The 23,934-nt window shown below is 37.3% G+C and overlaps 1 protein-coding gene across 1 annotated transcript in view; it reads left to right on the top strand.

The window, feature by feature from the left end:
• bop1 (BOP1 ribosomal biogenesis factor) overlaps window positions 1–23,934 on the top strand; it is a 105,249-nt gene that overhangs the window by 3,500 nt on the left and 77,815 nt on the right. The window contains exon 3 of the mRNA XM_079829862.1: window positions 15,091–15,240. Within this exon, the coding sequence (XP_079685988.1) occupies window positions 15,091–15,240 (150 nt within the window). The remainder of the gene's footprint in view (window positions 1–15,090; window positions 15,241–23,934) is intronic.

The following is a 23,934-nucleotide window of genomic DNA, read 5'->3' on the forward strand; positions in this document are numbered from 1 at the left end:
TGGACACTTCAGTCAGACAAATGTCTGCGTGTCATTGCATTGTGTAACGCGATATCAAAGCAGCTTGCGTAAAGACGCTAATATTTGCATTTATTCATTTAGCAGATGCTTTTATCCAAATATTTAAAAAGCGATTCATTTTAAGGAGGCAAGAACATGAGCATTGAAAAAATAAGTTTCAAACATCGTCTAGAACTTTGGTTCTCACTTCTTTGTCCAAGACAATATTCAAACCCTAAATGTAGGCCGAGATATTTCTGCTGTAATAACAGCTGCTTTTCAGAAGCAAGGAGTGATGATGTTAAATAATAACTGCATAAAGTAATGATTTTAAATGAATAATTTAAAGGTGCTCTATGTAACATTTTTCATTATAATATCCAAAAACCACTAGGACCGTGTTATATATTTTGTTCAGTTGAGTACTTACAATATCCCAAATGTTTCCAACTATGTGTAAATCGTGTGAAAATTGCTATTTTAACCAAGGAACCATGACGTGTGAGGGAGTCGCCTGTCAATGACGTCATATCTGCGTTACCCTCGGTTTACGGGTTTATTTTGCAGAGACGCTTTCCTCTCACTGCAGTGTGAACAAGTGTCATAGCAGCCGCCGAGAGAACTCACAGAGTAAAGTCATAACATCATCAACACACTCAGATGTGTCTAATATGATAAACTGAGCTGCGTTACCTCATACTCATGACCGGAAAAGCGGAAGTGGCGCCGGCGACTGTGGCATAATAAAAGTCCCGCTGCTCGCGAAGCGTGTGTTGCGTTCATCTCATTAACAATCACTCCAGCGGTTCCTCAGCTCTACAACACTCGGCCCTGCTCTGCTTCAGACTCAGGGCTCTAGAGTGCTAAAATTTTTCCTAGGTCACACCGGTGCACCTAACGTCATTGCCAGCGCTCAGCTGCCTCTCCACGAACGAAGCGCTTGCCTCTCCTTTGACTGTCACTGAACTCACACACTCATGGTTGGATCATGTCGTGGTCTAAACCAATCTGAGACCGAGATGGGGCAGGTCTTTGCCTCTGATTGGCTGTGGTCCAGATATTCCTGCTCCGCCGCGCTGTGTGTGTGATTGAAATTGCGACTTGAGTAGCACCAGAGAATCAGTTTCGGCAATCGGCATCAGCCAACTAAACACGACGCTGAAACGGTTTGTGAGTCCATTTCACTGAAGGTGTGTGTGTGAGCGCATTGTGTGTGTGATAGAGAGAATGAACGTGAACTTGTGCCGCCCTAAACTACTTCATTGTCATGACAACCGCCTGTCAGTGTCAGCTCAGGTGGCGCGAGAATCAAAACATCTAGGAATAGCTCAGTATGTTTTAGGCATATTAAAAAAAGTCTAACGTTACATTACTTGAAAAGTCCTGTAAATTACTCACATCGACAAGCAAACCACCAAAACGAAATCGTTGTGTGTAATAATTTGGCGGTCGCCATTTGTAATCTTCCTTTGAAGAGACTGGCAGAACGCGCTGCAACATTTCCCTCAGATACAGTAAATGTTTAACCCAGTCGCCGTCACTACTGTGATTGTGCATTGTTATATTATATTCCAAAAATAATCTTTGAGAATATTTGCTGATATATCTACTGTCCTACCTGAAACGCTAACGTTAGTATCATTGTTAATTTGTTTTAGGTGATCTACCCGTAATAATTCATAATTTCATTATAGCATTTGTTCCAGCTGGCACAATTTTATTAAGAAATATAAACCACTATAGGCTACCGTAGCCTACAATAGCCTATCAGTAACGTTACCACATAATTATGACCATCATCAAAGCGTGATATATATATATACTTATACAACCCCAAATCAGAAAAAGTTGGGACAGTATGAAAAAAGCAAAAAAAAAAAAAAAGAAGTGATTTCTAAATTTACTTTGACTTGTATTTCATTGCAGACAATATGAACACAAAATATTTCATGTTTTGTCTGGTCAACTTCATGTCATTTGTAAATATGCATCCTTTCCTGTCATTTAGACCTGCAACACATTTAACAAAAAGTTGGGACAGTAAAGCATTTACCACTTTGTAATGTTGCCATTCCTTTTCACAACACTTAAAAGACGTTTAGGGACTGAAGACACTAAGTGATGAAGTGTTTCTGGTGTAATTTTGTCCCATTCTTCCTGCAAACAAGTCTTAAGGTGGGCAACAGTACGGGGTCTTCGTAGTCTCATTTTGCGCTTCAAAATGCGCCACACATTCTCTCTCTCCCACCGGCTGTGAGGTGAAGACCACATGTCCCAAGATTCTGCGCTCACGCCTTTGTTTTGAATAGGTGACCTCTAGTGGACGGAAAAGTTACATAGTGCACCTTTTAAATTAAAATGGTTAAATTCCATAGTTCCGGGACTAAATGCATTTCAGGGTTCACATTTTTTATGACCAATTAATTGTCATTTCCAGTGTTCTGTGATTAAAGGATACTTTTTATTTATTTATTTATTTATTTTTAATTCACAAATAGCTGTCTGATAAAAATAGGCTAGTCATTATAGTTTTTCAAGACTTTTCCAGATCATGAAATCACACTTTTAAATTAATTCATACACTTTTATATACACTATAAAGGTTTTCCAAGGCAAATTGAAACAAATTAACATTAGAAACATGTTTTGATTTTTAGCTGTTCTTTTGAGTTATTCAATAAATAGTTTAGTCTATTTATAGGACTACCTGCTAGACAATGAGGGGAATAAGAAATAATTTATGCATAGAGATTTATTTATTTAAATTTAGTTAGTTAGTTGATTTAGTTAATTGGTTGTTGTTTAATTAATTAATTAATTAATTTAATTTATTTTGTATAGAATTAACTTTAACAGGATTCAGTCAAGTGCTCACAGAAAGACATTTCTAAAAACAACATAAATGATTAAATAAAAAGGACCTTTAATAAATGAAGATACACTGTTGTGAAAATGAAGAAAAATGCAACTTTGAAGATGTCAAACATTAGTGGACCTGAGATAAGAAAAGATCTTGCTACTTTTGAGCACAGATACTGACACTTGATGCTTTATTTAATGCAATGACATTGAGACATTTTTAATTATTTATTTGGGCTGCTGTATAGCTTTTAGTTCAGTGAGGAAAGACGTGGTCTACCTCTGATCCTCACTCTCTAGCGCCCCCTAATGGTGCATCACTGATAGTGTGAATGCCTCACCTCTTCACAAACCCTCTGCTTGTGTATAACTGGACGTCTGAGAGAAGGAAGTGGATTGTCAAACTGTCATTCTGTGTGAGTTGATTTGGAATCATAGACAGAGGAACATGTGATCTTGATAAATTGCCGGTGTCTGGCACAGAAGAAAGTCAATATTTATCTATAGCTGTGCTAATGCTGCTTCAGTCCGCTGGTGAACGCAGAACTCAACAGCTGTCAATCACCTCTGCAGGTCTGCGATGACATCACTTCCCCTAGAGAACTGAGATATACGAGTTTCATGTTATGTTTTATAAACTACATTTTTTATAAACGTCTCAAAATGTTGTTAGCATATTCTGTGTGTTGTGCATTGTCAGTTTAAGGCCAATGTTAGAAGATGTTTTATTACAGTTAAAATGTCACAAAAAAAAGTCAGTTACAAATCTACCAATAGTGCTGTCAAAAGTATGTTCTGTCTTAGATTTTTTTCTGAGAGATTGATTTCAGCAGTCAGAAGAAAGTTTCAAATCAGCTTGTCTATTAGATATAGTGAATATTTTACTGTGGTTAATTTAAATTCAGTATTTCTATAAGGGATGCAACAATACAGTTAGTCCACGGTTTAATACATACCTCGGTTTTTAACCACGGTTTTCGGTTCGGTTCTGATGGCTTATCACATCAGTTTTTTGCTATTCTATTTTAAGCGGCAGGAACCGCAAGAGGTTAAGGAGAAAAAATTCTATTTTTTTATTTCTTTATTTTCTTTCTTTTACTTAAAATAATTGAAAAACCTTACTTAAACTTAAAACTGTACTTAAAAAAAAACCTTGTACACATTCCTAGTGTATTGTAAAATATAAAATAAATATATATAAAGATTTACACTGGCAGCTCAGAGCTGTACAGCAGCATTTAAGTATGAAATTGAAAAAATAAATATAGACTTCACTAAAAAATATACATTGATTCTTATTAAAGCTACTGTATTAAAGTTTTTCAGTGAGTGGGTGAGTGATTTTCTCTTTGTCTTTAGTTGTTGTATTAACATTTAAGGGATAGTTCACTCAAAAATGAAAATTCTGTCATCGAGAAATGAAAACAGGTTATGAACAATATTAGAGTGAGTAAATAATGACATCATTTTAGAGGTGAACTGTCCCTTTAAGGACAGCGTGTTCACTCGGCTGCGCTGCTGTCAATTTAAGACCTCCTTGCATCTGATATACAGACACACGCCGATGTTACTTTCACTTTAGACATATCCGACTGTGTTTATGTTAACCTTGTGTGTATTTGACAGTATTAGTGAAGTAAGACGACTACTTAGTCCAGTAATCGCGTGTTTGACAGGCTTTTAGTGCGCGCGCTCGGAAAAGCGCATGTTTAACCGGCAAGGCTGTAAAACGCATGCAAATAATGAACTTTCGTGATTGTGAATAACTATAGAGTTCCGTGAGTATAACTCTACCACTAACGTGTGATGTGAATGTATGTTGCGTTGTTCAGTATATTGGGATGGAGGCAAATTAAAGAATTTGTAGAAAAATAATTAATTAAATGCAAAACCGCAATTCACAAGCGCGTATTGAACCGTGAATGCCGTACCGAACGGTTCAATATTATATTGAGTATAATGGCATCCCTAATTTCTATGTAGATCATTTACCTCATGTATCCGCATTATATCAGCCATCCATATCACATACTGACCATTGAAAGACCTGTATCAGATATCAATATCAGTGCTTTTACACTATATATATATATATATATATATATATATATATATATATATATTATAGCTTTTCTTCTGTAATTAATCATGATTAATCGCAATTAAAAAAACATTGAAGTTTTAAATATTTTGATATTGTAGTAATTTCAGTTACTCTCCAAATTAATGAAGAAACAATTTAAAGACCGCATATTTTAAATATGTTGTAATGGCATATTTTTATGAATGAAGGCCAGTATCACTGATACTAATGTCTCTATGAAACATTAATGAAGTTACATTACAGTATAACTGAAAGCTACCAATTTCAACATTTATTAGGCTTTAAAAAAATAACTTAATTTAATTGAACAATCTTCACATAAAACCATTAATAAATGTTATATTTACTATAGACATAGTCTACACAGAAATTGAATAAAGTTATCAACACGTTTCTTGACTGCATAAATAATAAATGAACTAATAGATGAATCATCATTAAAACTACTATTTTTTTTCTGTTCCCGTTGTTCTTTGATGAACATTAATGACGGACCTCATCAATGCTGCTTTCACTTTAAGAACTGCCGCTGACGAACATGACGCGGATCTGACGCGCATCTCATTTTCTCACAAGTTTATTTAAGACGTTATTTAACTAATTTAAGACTCCTATTATGAGAATATTCCGCAAAACAGCATTTTGGCAAAATTCTCTGTGTTGTTATTTTTTGATCAAGAATGAAAGAGAACTCAATGTGTGCACGAGACTGGTGTGTGCGTGTGTGTGTCCGGGTGTCCCTCGATTAGCTTCCTAGGTGGTGAATCAGTATATCGCGTACATGAATGTGGCCGACTCCCTGATCAGTGCCCTGATTATTGAACTAGGGAGCGTAACGAGGGACACACCAACACAGACAGGACACTGACACACAGCGCGTTCTCTTGTTTTGTCACGCTTAGATTGTTTAAAGGTCCCGTTTTTCATGTTTTTTTGAAGCTTTGATTGTGTTTACAGTGTGCAATATAACGTGTTCATGTTTCGCGTGTAAAAAAACACAGTATTTTTCACACAATTTACTTATCTGTATACTGCTGTTTTCACTGTCCTCAAAACGGCTTGAAAGATTTCCCTGTTCTATGAAGTCCCTCCTTCAGAAACACGTAACGAGTTCTGATTGTGCCAGCGGTTCCCGTGTTGTGATTCGACAGCAGCTTAGGGCACGCAGAGCGCACGTTACCGGAAAGGTCACGCCTCTCACCATAACGGGGATGCATGCGCTCAATGATCTCTAAGTACAGCGTCCCTGGGAAAGCCAAACAAAGGTGACTTGACTCCGGGATGAAAATAACAGCGTCTCGACGACATGGCAACAAACAAACTATACGAACGCAACCGAACGCAACACTTCCTATTCTCCACGCGGGAGCAACAAGACCACGCCCCCTTTTTCGCGTGTTCTTGTGGGCGGAGGTTAGTCGACAAACTGCTCTACTGACGTAATTAAAGCAGGAAATACCAGGATGTAGTCCAAACCAGCCGTTCGCTGTAGGCTTTGAAAGGGAACTTCTGTTAAATAAAATATCTCGCTTGGCATTGAACTTTGAGCTTTATAATTTAACAGGTATTATAAATGCTCTAACAGCAACATTACACACTAACTAAAGTTTGAAAAATGGGATCACGAAGAACAGGACCTTTAAAACCATTTACATGAATAAAAGCGTGATCATATAATGTAACGCTAGGCAAAAATTGATATAAAAACTGACGCTGCATTAATTGCGTTAAATATTTTGAATCCGTTAAACCAGGGGTCTCCACACTCGGTCCTGGAGGGCCGCTGTCCTGCAGAGTTTAGCTCCAACCTCTAATAAACACACCTGAACCTGCTAATCAGTGTCTTACAAGGCCCTAGTTAGACATTGATTAGCTGGTTCAGGTGTGTTTAATTGGGGTTGGAGCTAAACTCTGCAGGACAGCGGCCCTCCAGGACCGAGTGTGGAGACCCCTGCGTTAAACTGAAAAAATTATATATTTAACATTACTATTTTTTATGTTTTTGAAAGAAGTCTCTCTTGCTCATAAGGCTAAATTTATTTGATCAAAAATACAGAAAAAAAAACAGTAATATTGTGAAATATTATTACAATTTAAAATAATGGTTTTCTATTTTAATATCCTTTATTATATAATTTATTTGTGATGCAAAGCTGAATTTTTAGCATCTTTACTCCAGTCTTCAGTGTCACATGATCCTTCAGAAATGCTGATTTATTGTCAATGTTAGAAGTTGTGCTGCTTAATATTTTTTCATAACCTGTGATACTTTCAGGATTCTGATTTAATCAAAAGTAAAAAATACTAAAAAAGAACAGCATTTATTTAAAATATAAATATTTTGCAACAATATACACTACCGTTCAAAAGTGGGTTTTTTTGAAGAAATTAATACTTTTATTCAGCAAGGATTTGTTAAATTGATAGAAGTGATAGAAATATTTTCTAACAATATAAATCTTTACTATTTTTAATAAAAGCTGTTCTTTTTTTTTTTGTTCTTTTCCTTTTTATTCATCAATGAATCCTGAAAAAAGTATCACAAGTTCCCAAAAATATTAAGCAGCACAACTGTTTCCAACATTGATAAATAACTGAGTATCAAATCAGCATATTAGAATGATTTCTGAATTTGAAATTGTAATATTTCACAATATTACTGTTTTTTTTCCCCCTGTGTGATCAAATAAATGCAGGCTTGATGAGCAGAAGAGACTTTAAAAAGACATTAAAAATAGTAATGTTACGGTACTGTATGTGTGTGTATGTATTTGTAAAATTGGATTTGTTTATTGGGCTTTTTCCCTTTATTTTATAGGAAAACCAAGTGTTGATATGAAAGTGAGATTCGAAACCAAGCCCGTGTGAGCCAACGGCTCTTATAAAGTCTTGTGCCACAAATGGCTTTCTAAAAATATGTAAAAAAATTCTTTGTTGTACATTGACAAGACTGTTAGTGTGTACCCAGGGAGAGCTAATGCTTCTGTAAAGGCGACCAAATGTGGTCATGATTAACAGCCACGGCTGATAATATTGGTCATCTGGTCCATCACTAGTGTAGTATGAGGCCCCTTTACATGCGAGCACATTTTCTTCATGGAGCTATCCCAGATCTCTCTGCTCTCATTTGTCAGGATCAACAGCACCTCCAGTGTGAGGTTCAGGGCCAAAGTGTTGCGCACCAGCGGATGTGTCTGACTTACAGCGGGACACTATCAAATTCGCAGCTTTGAAATCTCTGTCTGGCGTTGCAGCGGAGGCCGTGGGACGCATTGTTCCTGTCTCAACTTTTTAATCCGCCCCCCGGCGTGTTTTTTCCCTGCACTCTTTTGTTGAGGGTCTTCTGAGAGATGGATCACGACTCTGACTGATGCACACCAGGCAGAAGTTAATGCGGCTGCCGGAGACGTTATGATTCCTGCGAGATTCCCCGCCGCCCCTGCAGCCGTGTGTCTGATCCAGCAGCGGCCGCGCTCACGCCGCGTGAGGGGGTGGGAGATGACATCGGGACGGGGGAGGAAAAGACCAGAGGGGCTCATCTTACCGCCAAACTTGCTTTTTCGCTAACGCACGCCCACGCACAGCACGCGTTGCAGACACGGCTGGTCCGCTTCCATCGCTGACACACGTGACGGGCCAGACGGGACACGTTTAATTGAGTAGCCACGCTCTTAATTAAGTATCAGCGTGAATGTTGATGAGTGGCGTCGGATTGTTCCATCCGCAACTCACTCAATAACTCAACCACAGTTCAGAGGAAGCAAACGAAATAATGAGCGACTCGAGGCCTTCGGAGCGGAACCCGGGACAGTCCGCCAACTGACATTAAAAACGCGTTATTGTGCAAACGTTCGTGTGCATTGAAGGTTCGAAACGGATGCGAGGAGATGTGCTCCAAAAGCCTGTCAGTGCATTTTCTCGTGCATTCATTGGAATATTATTACAATACATTGCTTGGGGAGTATTTTGTAATAATTGTAATAATGCACAAATATTATAGTATCCAGTAAAATCCATAGGTTAATATATGGCTTCTGCACTATCATTCTTTTTTATATAATGTTTATTGGAAAGAAGTCTCTTCTGCTCATCAAGGCTGCATTTATTTGATCAAATACAGTAAATACAGTAATATTTTGAAATATTATTATAATTCAAAAGAACTCTTTTCTGTGTGAATATAATATAAACTGTAATTTATTCCTGTGATCAAAGCTGAATTTTCAGCATCATTCCTCCAGTCTCCAGTGTCACATGAGCCTTCAGAAATCATTCTAATATGATGATTTGATGCTCATGATTATCAATATTGAAAACAGTGGTTAATTGTTTTGGGGATCCATAATACATTATCATTCAAAGGTTTGTGGGAAATAATATAAATAAAAAATATTAATACTTTTATTAAGGATGTAAGGTAGCATTAAATTGATCAAAAAAGACCGTAAAGACATTTATAACGTTCCACAAAAATATTATACATGCAAAAATGTTTTTTTGCATTGATAAAAAATAAGAACCATTATTAATTGAGCACCAATAATAATTGATGATAATTGAGCATCAAATTATCATAGAGTGATTTCTGAAGGATCATGTGACACTGAAGACTGGAGTAATGATGCTGAAAATTCAGCTTTGATCACAGGAATAAATAAATTTTTTACTATATATTCATATAGAAAACTGTCATTTTTAAAATTGTAATATTTCAGTTTTTACTGTATTTTTGATCAAATAAATATAGCCTCGTTGAGCCTAAAAAAGATTAAAAAAAATCTAAATGTTTTTCCCAACTTTTGACCTGCATTGTAGTGTGTGTGTGTGTGTGTGTGTGTGTGTGTGTGTGTGTGTGTGTGTGTGTGTGTGTGTGTGTGTGTGTGTGTGTGTGTGTGTGTGTGTGTGTGTGTGTGTGTGTGTGTGTGTGTGTGTGTGTGTGTGTGTGTGTGTGTGTGTGTGTGTGTGTGTGTGTGTGTGTGTGTGTGTGTGTGTGTGTGTGTGTGTGTGTGTGTGTGTGTGTGTGTGTGTGTGCGCGCGCGCGTGCGTTCCTTTCTCTGTCTGATTCATGCATCGTCTGTCATTTGTAACATTCGAGACTCAAACTCCCATTGTCATGCTTTTGGTTTGCAACATCTTCAGCCCACGTGGGTTTTGTGGTCGTGCTGGCGTCAGGCCACACGCCGCCAGACGTCCTGAAGAGCTTGTTTTTAATCTGAATCCACACCGTGAGCTCTTCTGTTCTGGCCGCTCGAACATCATCTGGTCAAATCATCTGTCAAAAGCTGATTTCTCTGCCCCCACATCCTTCTTTTATTACCGGACTCTTGCAGTCAGAAACAAGTGTGTTCGTTTCCCGTGTGGAGTTTCTGTATCCCTGTGAATGTCTGGCAAATTGGACCTGGGTGATATATTAGAGAAATATTTTGATCATTTTCACCTTTATCTCTTCCTGTGATTGTTCTGAAAGGTTTTTTGAAATTGTGTTACTTTTTTTTTTTTTTTACTAATTTCATCTGTTATTGCAAATTAGATTAAAAAAAAGTAAAATCTCATTAAAGCATGTTTTCCACACTATTGTACTAAATTAATAACTAAATGAACGCATGCAAGTATATTTGATAGTTTATATGCGCACATTATAGTACCCATTAAAATGTATGTATATAAATAAACACTAACATAATGGGCCCTATCTTGCACCCAGCGCAATTGACTTTGTACACCGACGCATGTGTCATTCCTATTTTGCACCCGCGCAAAGCGCGTTTTTCCCTCCACAGAAGCACGTCGCTAAACTAGTGAATGAACTTGCGCTCCCTGGGCGGTTCAGCGCAAAAAAGGAGGCGTGTTCCAGCGCAAACAATCCCTGGTGCTATTTTGCTGTTCCATTAAACAATTGCGCCAATGACCAGAAAAAACCTAGTCTAAAGTCAGTGGCGCGTTGCGCGTTGTTCATTATGCTATTTTAAGGGCGCATGCTTGACCATAATGTATAGCGTGCACAACGCGCATACACTTTGCTCATGTAATCTACACAGATGCAACAGTTATTTTTGCAAATCATAAATTGTTACACTAAAAAAATATTAACACATGAGATGACGGAAATCATTGTGGTGTGCCACGAAGATGTGAAAAAATAGGCATAAATCTAGCTTACAAATGATTCAGGCTAATTGTAATAATTAAGGATAAGAACTGTTTGCCCAATAGTGGCAAGACATATATGTATATAAGGACATCTGACAAATTGGTTTGTCCGTCAAGAACCAGGAAAAAAAATCGACTGAAAAACTGAAAAGACTGAAAGACTGAAAAAAAAAAGACTGTGAAATCACCTTAACCATAATGTACAACATTACAACTTCACTTCTCTGTCTTTCACTGCTCTTACAAGCACATCAGTCTCCTCGGCTGTGAACCGCTCCTGGCGTGCGCCTGGTAAATACGCCATAATAATAGCAATCCATAATGGAACTTGCGCACCTGCTTTTAAAGGGAATGTTGGATGACGCTCGGATTGGTTTATTCACGTTACGCCCAAACCACACCTATGAATAATGAAGCTACTTCAGACCAACCCATTTTAGATTTGCGCTGGGCGCAAGAGCCATTTATCCCGCCGGGAAAATAGCAACAGAGCCGAGACCCGCCCACAAAGTTACTTGCGCTTCGCGTTTTGACACTTGCGTTTCAGATCGTTAAAATAGGGCCCAATGTTTTTGAAAGAAGTCTCTTCTGCTCACCAAGGCTGCATTTATTTGATCAAAAATACAGTGATATTTTGAAATATTATTATAATTCAAAAGAACTGTTTCTATGTGAATATATTGTAAACTGTAATTTATTCCTGTTATCAAATCATTCCTCCAGTCTTCAGTGTCACATGATCCTTCAGAAATCATTCTAATATGATGATTTTAGCTCAGAAAACATTTATGATTATCATCATGCTGCTTCATATTTCTGTGGAAACCATGATACATTATTATTACATTTTAGTTTTAATAAAAATTATTTACTTTTAGGATTCTTTGGTGAATAGAAAGTTTAAAAGAACATAATTTATTTGAAATAGAAATCTTTTATAACATTATAAATGTCTTGACTACAAATTTTCATCAATTTAATGCATTTTTGCTGAATGCATATTATTATTATTTTTTCAATCTTACCCTAAATCTTTGAATGCTATATGAAAATGTAATACATTGAGTGTATGTTTTGAGTGTTTTGTTTTGTTTTTCCATTACATTAATGAACATAGGGACGAGTAACATTTAATCATTTTCATTTATATTCATCAATATAACAAAGCATAGTCATAAACAACAAAATTTGCTTGCATATATTCCTTACTAAAACATTCAAATATATAGCAAAATGACTTCCATGATCACTTTCAGGTGCAAGGGAATCGTTGAATTAGTTTATGGTTTGAAGTGATTCATGAACAAACTTCAGTGGTGTTTGTTCAAATCAGAGAAAACATCTGTTTAATGCTTTTATACTCAATGTGAGGAAGAATCAACTAGCACAATGAAACTGAAACGTGACGAAATGATATTCACAATTTTGTATTGGCAGCAAGTTAATTTTGAATATTCGATTTGGCTGCTTATCCTAACAGGTCACGTCCTGATTTGGCCTGCGGTTTAATGACTCAGAACAACCGGTGTCATTCCCCCAACTCTTCCTTTCCAAAACTCTGCTTCAGCTTGTTTTTAGATCTTCAGCGCTAGCGGAAAAATTGGCTGTCCCTCGGGCAGCACGAGGCATTCAGGAACGCGGGGCTCGAGCGTCTTGATGTGGATTTAACTGGGCTTCAGGGAGGAAGTGTTTCACTTAGCTCTGCAGTCCAAGAGATAGCGGGACGTTAAGGAGCCGTAAATCAGCGCAGGTTGCTCACCTGCCCCATCTCGGGCTCGTGGGAGACGCGGCGGCTCAAAGCTGCTCTTCCTCTCCACCCTGTTAGGAGATTTTCAGTCCGTTTGGCCTTCTCGTGACTGATGTCCTGTGGTAAATAACAGGCGGTACTGGGAGCTTTCATCCCGCTGTCCCGGTGTCTCAGGCAGGATGTGAGGTTCTGGTGACTGCTTTTCAACGGTGCACATGTAAATCACCCACAGGAAGTTTGTGCACAAAAAGAAATAACCTGCATATCTGAAACATGTAGACTCTCATGCTGCCATAAAAAAGGATCTCTGGAAAATGCGCTGTTATTTTACAACAGCATGAAAAAAGTGCACGCTTTAAAAACGTCTTCAAATTACGACTTTTTATGCACAATTTTTGCATTGTTTTTAATGTTTTAAATGACAACTAAGCACAATGCACTGCACATACTAGTCGCATACCATTGCTATGCCAATAACTAGTGCTTGTTACAGTACACGTTACATTAGCTAGAGTTACACAAGTTATGTCGTACTGGGTTACACCTTTATTTGGTAACCAATTTTAAGGTGTCGTGGGTACACGTTACATCTACCTACGATGCAAATTAAGCATTATTACAGGTAACTGACCTTAAACCAAGCCCACAACTCTAACCCTATAGAAAGTTTATTTTTAAAGTTAACACTTTAGTATACAGTGTCCTTGTTACATATGTTACATGTACTTACCATAGTAATAACAGTAAATTATTTAAAAAAAACAGTACATAATTGCATGCAACCCATAACCCTATAGTAAGTACATGTAGTTAATTATTATAACATAATACTTAAGTATATAATTACACTAGCAATGACACTTTCAAATAAAGTGTAACCCTTTATTTTAAGGCACCCTTGTCACAGCGTAATTATGCACATAATAACATGCACTTAATATAAGATTTAGGTTAGAGTTAGGGTTTGGTTTAGGGTTAGTAGCTTGTAATTTACTGTTGTTACCAGTGTGGGGGAAAATGACTTTGAAAAGTAATGCATTACAATATTTCGTTACTCCCTTAAAAAGTAACTAATTGAGTTACTTAGTTACTTTTTAAGAGAAGTAATGTTACATTACTTTTGCGTTACTTATGCGTTACTTTTTCTCACCTGGGCTGGGTGTGTTTTTTATAACAAGTTATATTTTTTGGCAAATGTAAAGACCTCTTCATACCAAAATTGAAATAATAAGCCTCAGGCTGAGGTAAAAATGTATATTCACGCATGAATAGTAGAGGGCGCAGCTCTGCTGTGCTTCCATTCTGGATAATGGAAGAATAGGATGCAGGAGAGAGAGAATTTTTTACCAATAAAAACAAAAAAATCTAGAAATGTTTTGCTCCTGGTTTAACTGAATCATCAAAGGTCAGCAGCAAGACATTAGTCAATAAAGGTAGATTATATTTGTTTTATTTAACATTTAATTATTGGAGGTTTGCATAGTACTCTAATTTTGCATTTGACTGATTTTATTCATTCTGAGGAGTACAGAATCTTTGTGCAAGTGAGATGAATAAATGCCCACATTTAGTCTGGAACTACAATAACCATCATGTTTACACACAACGCCTCTGCACTTACTCTCGATTTTTCTCAACATGGGGACATGAGCTGTCATTCAAATTAATGTGAAAGTAACTTGCGTAAGTTTTTTTGAAAAGTAATGCGTTACTTTACTAGTTACTTGAGTAAGTAATCTGATTACGCAACTCAAGTTACTTGTAATGCTTTACCCCCAACACTGGTTGTTATTAAAGTAAGTACATGTAAGATGTGTTACAGGGACACTGTAAAATTTAAGTTAAAGTTACTTTGTGCTGTTAGTAATTACAGAACAATGTAAATGTAACTTACGATGTTTTACTTTTCACTGTTGTATTGTTTTTAATAACAATTTTAATTTTTAATGTAAATTAGTGTAATATGAGTTTTTAAATTATAATCTGCAATTCTACGTAAGGTAAAGATTGTACAACAAATACTACCATTTAGTGTATAAATATATTCACAAACGTAAATTACAGTAAACTGTTTTTTTTTTTTTTATTCTAAGATGTTTAGTTTTATAGAAAATATTTATAAATTGGTAAATATTTTATTTTTAGTCCTGTTTATAAAAACGTTTTTTCGTATTTGGATTCATAAGCTGAGGTTTCGGTAACCACTAATGTGGTTTAATTTTTTCTGCAGAGTGCTGGCCAAAATTCAAAGGAAAAGAAGAAGAAGAGAAAATCCTCTGGGAAGGAGGGTGGAGAAGAGAGTGTTGTGTCCGACCGAGACAACGGCCTCAAGATTTCCTCACAGGTGGACGAGTATGAGCACGACACGTCTGATGAAGAGGTAAGAATCTGTCCATCATCTGCAGCCCAGGGCAAGAACAATCAACATCTTAAAAACTGATTTAGTTTGAAAGGCCTGCAGACATCTAAAGAATCAAAATCTACCGTCTTAACTCTGGGAATATGATATTGGCCATTACAGCCAATAAAAAATGAAAAAGAAACGAATATCCTGTTTCTTACACTGTTTGAAACAGATCCTATATCCATTTTTATGGATGTACAGTAGTAATTATGCCTTTTTTTTGTGGGAACTATGGTTGCCATGATAACATTTTTTGTTGAATTTTATTTTCTGTTTGCCATGGAAATGAGCAAAGGTTTGGATTTTTAAATATTTATATATCTTTAAAAGTAATGCACAATATATCGCCCAATATATGTTCATTTGTAATGTTATCGTTATTGGCCCGATAAGAAAAATTGGCCAATAAATAATGGGTTATTTCCTTCAGCTGAGACGCTTCAGATGTGCACCATTTGCCATGATGATTTTGAATTGTTTATAAATTCATTTTTGAAAATGTATATGTCAAGCCCTGTGTGCTCTAGCACCCCGCAGTTTTGGCTGTTTCCAGCATATGTCAGCAAACTAGGGCTGGACCAGAATATTCAAATATTTGTTCGATGGGTTGGTATTCGATTTTCAAATTTGTGATTCGAATATTTGTTGTTGTTTTTTTCCGCGAACACCTGGCATCCTGCTCAAAACGGCTCTCATTCGCGCTTGCATATGTTTACACTATAAAACCACTATAAAACTATCGGCCCGAGTCCCGTGATTTTTTTTTTTATCCTCCCTATTGGGCCTACACATCGTTGCAGCCATTAAAATAGTTCAGTTTTGTTTTTAATGTCAAATTAGTTGTTTCGTTTTGTGTCTTTATTAAGTTGATTTAGAAAAATGTTTAAAGCATTTTTTTGTTTGTTAAATTAAAGTTTTTGTTTTTTAAAGTAACGACCAAGCGGACAGTGAGTTAACAACACACGTTTTGCTCCATTTATCCTCTTAAATCAACACGTCTTGCTTATAATAAAATCCATAGATATAAAACACTTCAAGCAATCACAATGTTGGTTTAAACGTTTGGCCTATACTATCACTTTTTGTAACCACTTTTAGTGCCATATAGAACCTTTTTTTTTTTTTGAGTAAATGTGTTCAAAAATAAATAAATGAGAAAAAACTGAAAATTGAAATTGAAAATTGACCCGAAGCCCGGCCCCAGGCAGGGGCAGAAATAGGGGCTCTAGTTAGTCTGTTCTATAACTGAACAGAATTATTTTTACTAGATACTATAATATATAAAAACTGGGACGTAACAGACCTGTGTGTTTTGTATCACTAGTTAATTGCCCGTTTGCGGAGCATATAGTGCCCAGCCTGCGTGAGGCGCGCCGCTCCTCCAGATTCCAGCCTTTATTAGAGAGAAGGATGTGTTCAGCTCCTTCCCTCCGAAGCTTTGAATATTCGATGTTGATTACTACAGAAGCTTCGAAGCTCAAAAAATGAAAACGGACCAGCCCTACAGCAAACACTGGAAAAAATTATTTTGACACTGGGATATATTGCATTTATACAACTAGATATGTGGAGTCTTGTATATTGGAGAGATTTGGGTAGAAGGAAATTACATAAAAACGTTAATATTCCTCCATTTGAATAAAACTTTTGCTGCCATCTAGTGAAAACAGCCAAAACTGTCTGCAGGGTGCTAGAGCACACAGGGCCTGAGTTATACACTTTCAAAAAAAAAAAATGAATAACCAAACAATCAAAAAGCACCTCTTTTTACAGCTCAGACAACATACTGTTTATCACTTTTGCACCTAGTGCCAAATCCAGGCAGAAATCCCCCAAAATGGTCCCAGAGCTAAGGAGGTTAAAGCACTATTGAAGCATGAGATCCTCTCAGATCATACTGATCATCAGGTTTTGTTCATATCAGCTTCAGTGGCGCTGTAATTCAATGTTTCAAAGCAACTTTTCACTCAAATTGTAATGCAATTTATAACATCAATTGTGATCAAATAGAGAGAAAAGAATGCTAAATTGGAGCATTTTCACTAGTGGTCTCGGACTGTTGGACCCCAATCCCTTTCAGGTGACAGAAAATCCATGGAAATGTGTTTGTGCTCAACTCTTATTTCCATTAAATTGCAGTTTCCAGTTCAGCGAGTCTGAATATCACCATTGTGTCCAGGTGTTGTTGGTGCACCTGCATCTGTCGCGATGTGTCCTTTGCATGCCGTCCTCCTATCATTTGTTTCCAGATGGCCATTTGACTTTCAACTCTTTTGACTTTTATTTGGATGCATAACAAATGTATCATTTGACTACTTGAGGGAATTTTGGAGCGTGTGAGCACGCTATATGAAATATATCTTCCCAAAGACAGAAATAGCGGGAAAATGTCCAGTTTTACAAATCACAGTTTTATTCAGGTATTCTAGTCAACCGACAGCTGAGGAGAAAGTTATACTTTAGTGTAAACTTTAGTCTACAGTTGAAGAAGAAATGGAAATCTATTGCTTGATGACATGATACTGAATAACTGCTGAATGACAAGTAGACTAAAGATGATTTCAGTAAGAAAAAATCTCATTTTCAATTTAAATATAGCGGTGGCTTTTTGTGCTACGCTTGCACAAGCATGATTACTTCATTGTTCCGTAGAGGGGAATATGGTTAGTTGTGTAATGTTTCATGTAAAGGAAAAAGATTTTTGTCCTGTTCCTTGAGCTGGAAGTGTCTGAACCGCAGTATTTGATACCGTTCCCTTACGCCTGTCAGACGTTACCGCATTTCTGTAATGTCTCTGTTGGCTTTTTCAAAGGGAGACCGTGATGCACCTCCGCAGTAAGGAGCTCTGTAACGTCTCATATTTACATCTAGGACCATTAAAGAATTCCTCTTCAGCTCTTTAATTTACATGCATCATTGAAAACCGTTGAACCCTGGCACGATGCGGTCTGGATAATTTGCCAGGCCGTACAACCTAAACACAGCAGCCATCCAAAACTGTTCTTGGCAATCTGCTACCGACCAGGAATGTTTTGCAGAAGTGTTATTGTTCTTGGGTAGAGACCCGATTTCAGAGTGACTTTTTAATGCCCCTTCATAGTCCTTCAGAATGTATCAGAAACCATGAGTGCTGTCATTATTTAGTTTGTAAGAGTGCTTAAATGTTTTACATTTCCGTCATCTTTGGAGGCTTCTTCTAGTTCTTTTAATTTAATGACAACATGAACAAAAAATGAAATAAGCTCAACTTTGAGTGTTATTGTGGAGCATTTATCAGTGTTGTTGTATCAGGGGATGAATTAAGAGATGCAACATCTTGGAGAGGGTTTTACCATGTTTTGTCCTTCTGAATGAAGTCAATATTTTGTCATGCCATATTTGTTCATTTTAGTCCATTTTACCCTTTAGCTATTTCATAGGGGGGGGTTTTGTCAACAAAAAAATAACATTTTAGTTTGCAATAATGCAAATTTACAAGAGTGGTCAAACTGCAACATACCAAATATTTAAATGTTCTTAAAATTCCAAAGAATTGTTTAATATTACTTTCTCATATTTTTTGAACATTATATTTTACTGGGGATGCACCGATATGAACATTTTGGCTGATACTGATCATTCTTTGTATTTGAAAGCTGATAACCGATATATTGGCTGATACATTTAAATCCATATAATTTTTGAGAGCCTGATTACAAAAACAAAAGCCTCACCATTAAAAGCCATGTCCAAAGCACACAATTATGATATGACAGACTTGAACTGCACATGTTGCACTGAACTGTATATTCCAATCATATTTTAAAGCTGCAGTCTGTAGTTTTTCGTCTTTGTCGCCATCTCTGTTTGAAATCTGCAATTGCAGTTATTCGTGGAATTATTAACTTTAAGTGAATTGTGCCTCGGCACGGCACAGCGCGGAGGAATCCAATGTTTTGAGGAGAATGTGCGGCTGTCAGTCACCGCGCTGGTGTGGATACTCATTCAGAATCACAGATTATACTTTTTGAAAGTATTACCAACATAATAATTTTAAGTAGATAACATCCACTTTTGTTCTGACCAGGGGAAAAAAGCATTGCAATAAATCACGATGATTAAATGAATGTGGAGTAGAGATGAATTGCTCCGTCTCATAGCTAGCGCAAAATATTTACCATAATGCACAGAGCAAAACGAGAAAGGCACAACAAAGAACTCCGTAACTGTATGAATTAAAGGGTAACTTCAGTGATTTAGCATTAGGCTTTGTATCAGTAGAAACCCGGTAATATATTCAAATTATGGTACTTTCCCCCCTCATATCCCCCTGAGACGAGAGAATTATGCATTTTATTTCTGCAAATATCGTCATTTTACGTCATCGGAGGATTTTTTGGCCAGAGGCTAAAGACTACAGCCACTAGATGGAGCTGTTCCGTGTGTTATCAACCCGCCCACAGGAACAGAATGTAAGACACAGACGGTCGCACAGACAATCATAACGGAGCGCGGTGCAGAGTAAAGTGAGTGTTTCAACTTTTCAATGAATTCCTGTGATAGTTTAGCTTCCATATGCGATCAGAAAACGTGCTAGACTGGCGCTTAACTTTACCTCAGCTCTGCTCAGCTCTGCTCGTGATGAATGAAATCTGACTCCTGCTGCGTCTGTGCCGTGACTTTCGTTCGGCTCACTCACACTTTATTGAAAAGACACATTCAGTTTTTAATTGTAGTGTTTGTTCTCTAACTGAACGAAATGATTGTATTACTATGAAGATCAAAACGACGGTGTACGGAGTGGCCTCGTTGGGCAGCGAAGCAAGTGCATTCTGGGAGTTGTCTTTCATCCACATGAGACAAAAGTAAATTTTCTGTCTTTTCTCAGTCTAGAAGGCACCAAATAAATAAAAAAAAAATCACATTTCTACTGCATAAATGACCCAGTTTAAATACAAAGCTTAATGCTAAATCACTGAAGTTACCCTTTAAGCGAACAAGTGGGCTTCTGTTACATTATTGAACCATTTAAATGTCTTACCTGTCCAGCAGAAAAGTTTAAGAGTTTATGCCACCTTTCAAAAGCCATTTTTAACCTCGTTTTCGCATAGGCCAGTTTGCAGTCTCTTTTTTTCCTGTAGCCACTCCAAAAGTCTGAAGTCTTTTGCATTTTACAACGGGTGAATCTCCAGTTGTCACTGGAGATTGTCATTTGAACCTTTCTGGATCCGCCGTCAAAATAAGTTTAATTATATCAATTGCTGTGAGAAAAGGCTATAAATCTCCACCTCCAACATCCTCACACGCAATATAGCCTGGGACACCTTCTTTATGTGTACAGATGTGAAGTAATGACACAAAGACATGCTTGATTTTCCTGCGGAAATCCACCAGTACCACTGGAATTAAAAACATTATTACAAGTTGTAAATCGAGCTAAGGTAAGCAGATAGTATTGAATACTGGCTGGTTATGTACTTGCTAAATTTGTTACTAGCTATGCTATTGGCTATTGCCAAAAAAAACATGCTGGATCGAAATTTTTTATTATTACTATTCTATCCAGATATGCCTGTAGGCATAAACTTTGATGGAAGCACATTTATCGAATAAATTGCATTCTCAAACATCTTGCACCTGTTTCACAGGAAGTAACGATTTTGTTCTCCTGAACACATGGGATAGAAACTGCTCTATTCGCAAATCTTTTATGCGATATTCCAAATTTCTGCTCAAGTTAAATTCACAAATTTGGATGGAAGCATAGCTACTGTGGTTCTGAATGTCATCTTACAGCTGTTTTGAAATTATATTCTTTGTGAAAATCGCTATACAAAAAAAGCGTGACTGGAATATTGCAGTGCTGTCGCATCATGATGTGTGGTACCAGTTGCCATTTGACTATTAGCACACAAAAACAAAAGTATGGTAAAAAGTTGGCTTTAAAATGCAGTTCTAAAACTTCATCTTCTTTATATCAGTGTAGCTAAAAATATCAAAGCTAAATCTAGATGAGCATGCTAGTCAACATCCGGGATCAATAGAAATAGTCAACTAGGTGTACAAAAACTGACTAGACGACTATTCTATCATACTGGACCTTTCTCCCATCCCTCTAGTTAAAATATACATAATTTCCCACTGCAGCGCACCAGATATTAAATGCATTGCTAAAACAGTTTCTTGTTATCTTAAACATGGTGGCTTCTCTCTGATAGTTTGTGCTCTGTTCGGTGGTCTCATATGGAGATGAGAAGGTGTGAATCTCATTAGCTTGTCAGTCTTGTCTTTTACCCCTCAGGCAGCGCTCTTTGAAGGAGCTTGTGGGCCTGATCTCGGCGGTGTTGTCAGGCGTCTCTGCGTGCGCCTCACAGATCGGCGGTGGTCCCGCGGCCGTTTGGCGTACGCTAAATTAGCCCCCCTTGTCTGGGGACGGCAGATTGGGTTGCCTCTCCGTCCCTTCGCAGCTCTCAACACAAGTTGTCTACAAATAAAACTCCAGACTTCTAAATCCCCTGTTTTTCATCCTCACGTCCCCCCTTTGTAATAAAGGGCTATTTCCTGTTAGCCGAGTGGAGAGGGAATACGCGAGTGCAGCGTCTGTCCGAGACCGAGCCGGCAGGAAGGGGCTTTTCCCCCGCAATGGCTTTTCCATGTGCTCTTCGAGATGAATGAAGACACATTGTGGAATTAAGGGGAAAAGGGGCTCTGGCTCACGGCCGCAACTTCAGCTTCCTGCCGGCCGAGCAGCTACCGCTCTCAAAGACTGAGACCCTGCACAGTAGCCTAGAAAGATGTGTGTGTGTGTGTGTGTGTTTTAAGTTTGCAACAGGTGGTAAAGTGGGTAATTTGATGGGAGATTTGTGATAAAAACCAGATTGAACTGTAGAGTGACGTCATTTAAACTGATGTCTTTTAATTAGATGAAGTGGATTGGTTTGTAAGTTTGTTCTCGAGGCGTGACCGTATTGGGTCCAGCAGAAGTTTGAAGCTTTAAGATTAACACTCAAACTTGGGAGTTTCTTTAAATCTGTTTTAATTAGAGTCTGTGTTTAAGTTTTGAGTCTGACTAATAGGTTGACTAAAATGTTTATCTAGGTCTTGTTCTAGCTTAAATATTTTAGCAGTAGTGATTTTAAAAGGATGAACTACATCTAAAGTCTATCTATCTGTCTGTCTATCATTCTGCCTCTCGGTCTATCTATCTAATCTACTTTCATTCTGTCTATCTGTCTGTCTATCAATCTAATCTACTTTCATTCTGTCTGTCTGTCTTTCATTCTGTCCGTCTGTCTGTCTCTCATTCATTCTATCTAATCTACTTTCATTCTGTTTGTCTGTCTGTCTATCTATCTAATCTACTTTCATACTGTCTGTCTTTCTGTTCTATCTATCTGTCTGTCTGTCTGTCTGTCTGTCTATCTATCTATTTTCATTCTGTCTGTCTGTCTGTCATTCATTCTACCTATCTATCTAATTTACTTTCATGTCTGTCTATCTATCTTTCATTCTGTCTGTCTGTCTGTCTATCTATCTTTCAGTCTGTCTGTCTGTCTGTCTGTCTATCTATCTATCTTTCATTCTGTCTGTCTATCTATCTTTCATTCTGTCTGTCTGTCTGTCTATCTATCTTTCATTCTGTCTGTCTGTCTGTCTATCTATCTTTCATTCTGTCTGTCTGTCTGTCTGTCTGTCTATCTATCTTTCATTCTGTCTGTCTGTCTATCTATCTTTCATTCTGTCTGTCTGTTTATCTATCTTTCATTCTGTCTGTCTGTCTATCTATCTTTCATTCTGTCTGTCTGTCTATCTATCTTTCATTCTGTCTGTCTGTCTATCTATCTTTCATTCTGTCTGTCTGTCTGTCATTCATTCTACCTATCTATCTAATTTACTTTCATGTCTGTCTATCTATCTTTCATTCTGTCTGTCTGTCTGTCTATCTATCTTTCAGTCTGTCTGTCTGTCTGTCTGTCTATCTATCTTTCATTCTGTCTGTCTGTTTGTCTGTCTGTCTATCTATCTTTCATTCTGTCTGTCTATCTATCTTTCATTCTGTCTGTCTATCTATCTTTCATTCTGTCTGTCTGTCTATCTATCTTTCATTCTGTCTGTCTGTCTGTCTGTCTATCTATCTATCTTTCATTCTGTCTGTCTGTCTGTCTATCTATCTATCTTTCATTCTGTCTGTCTATCTATCTATCTTTCATTCTGTCTGTCTGTCTATCTATCTTTCATTCTGTCTGTCTGTCTGTCTGTTTATCTATCTTTCATTCTGTCTGTCTATCTATCTTTCATTCTGTCTGTCTGTCTATCTATCTTTCATTCTGTCTGTCTTTCTGTTTTGTCTTACTTTCTATCTATCTGTCTGTCTGTCCTACTTTCATTGTCTATCTGTCTCTATCTATCTATCTATCTATCTATCTATCTATCTATCTATCTATCTATCTATCTATCTATCTATCTATCTATCTATCTATCTATCTATCTATCTATCTATCCTACTTTCATTCTGTCTGTCTATCTATCTGTCTATCTGTCTGTCTGTCTGTCTGTCTGTCATTCTGTCTGTCTATCTGTCTGTCTGTCTGTCTGTCTGTCTGTCTGTCTGTCTGTCTGTCTGTCTGTCTGTCTATCTATCTATCTGTCTGTCTGTCTGTCTGTCATTCTGTCTGTCTGTCTGTCTGTCAT

Source organism: Gobio gobio, assembly GCF_949357685.1.
Source record: "Gobio gobio genome assembly, chromosome: 11".
In the NCBI taxonomy this organism is placed as follows: Eukaryota; Metazoa; Chordata; class Actinopteri; order Cypriniformes; family Gobionidae; genus Gobio; species Gobio gobio.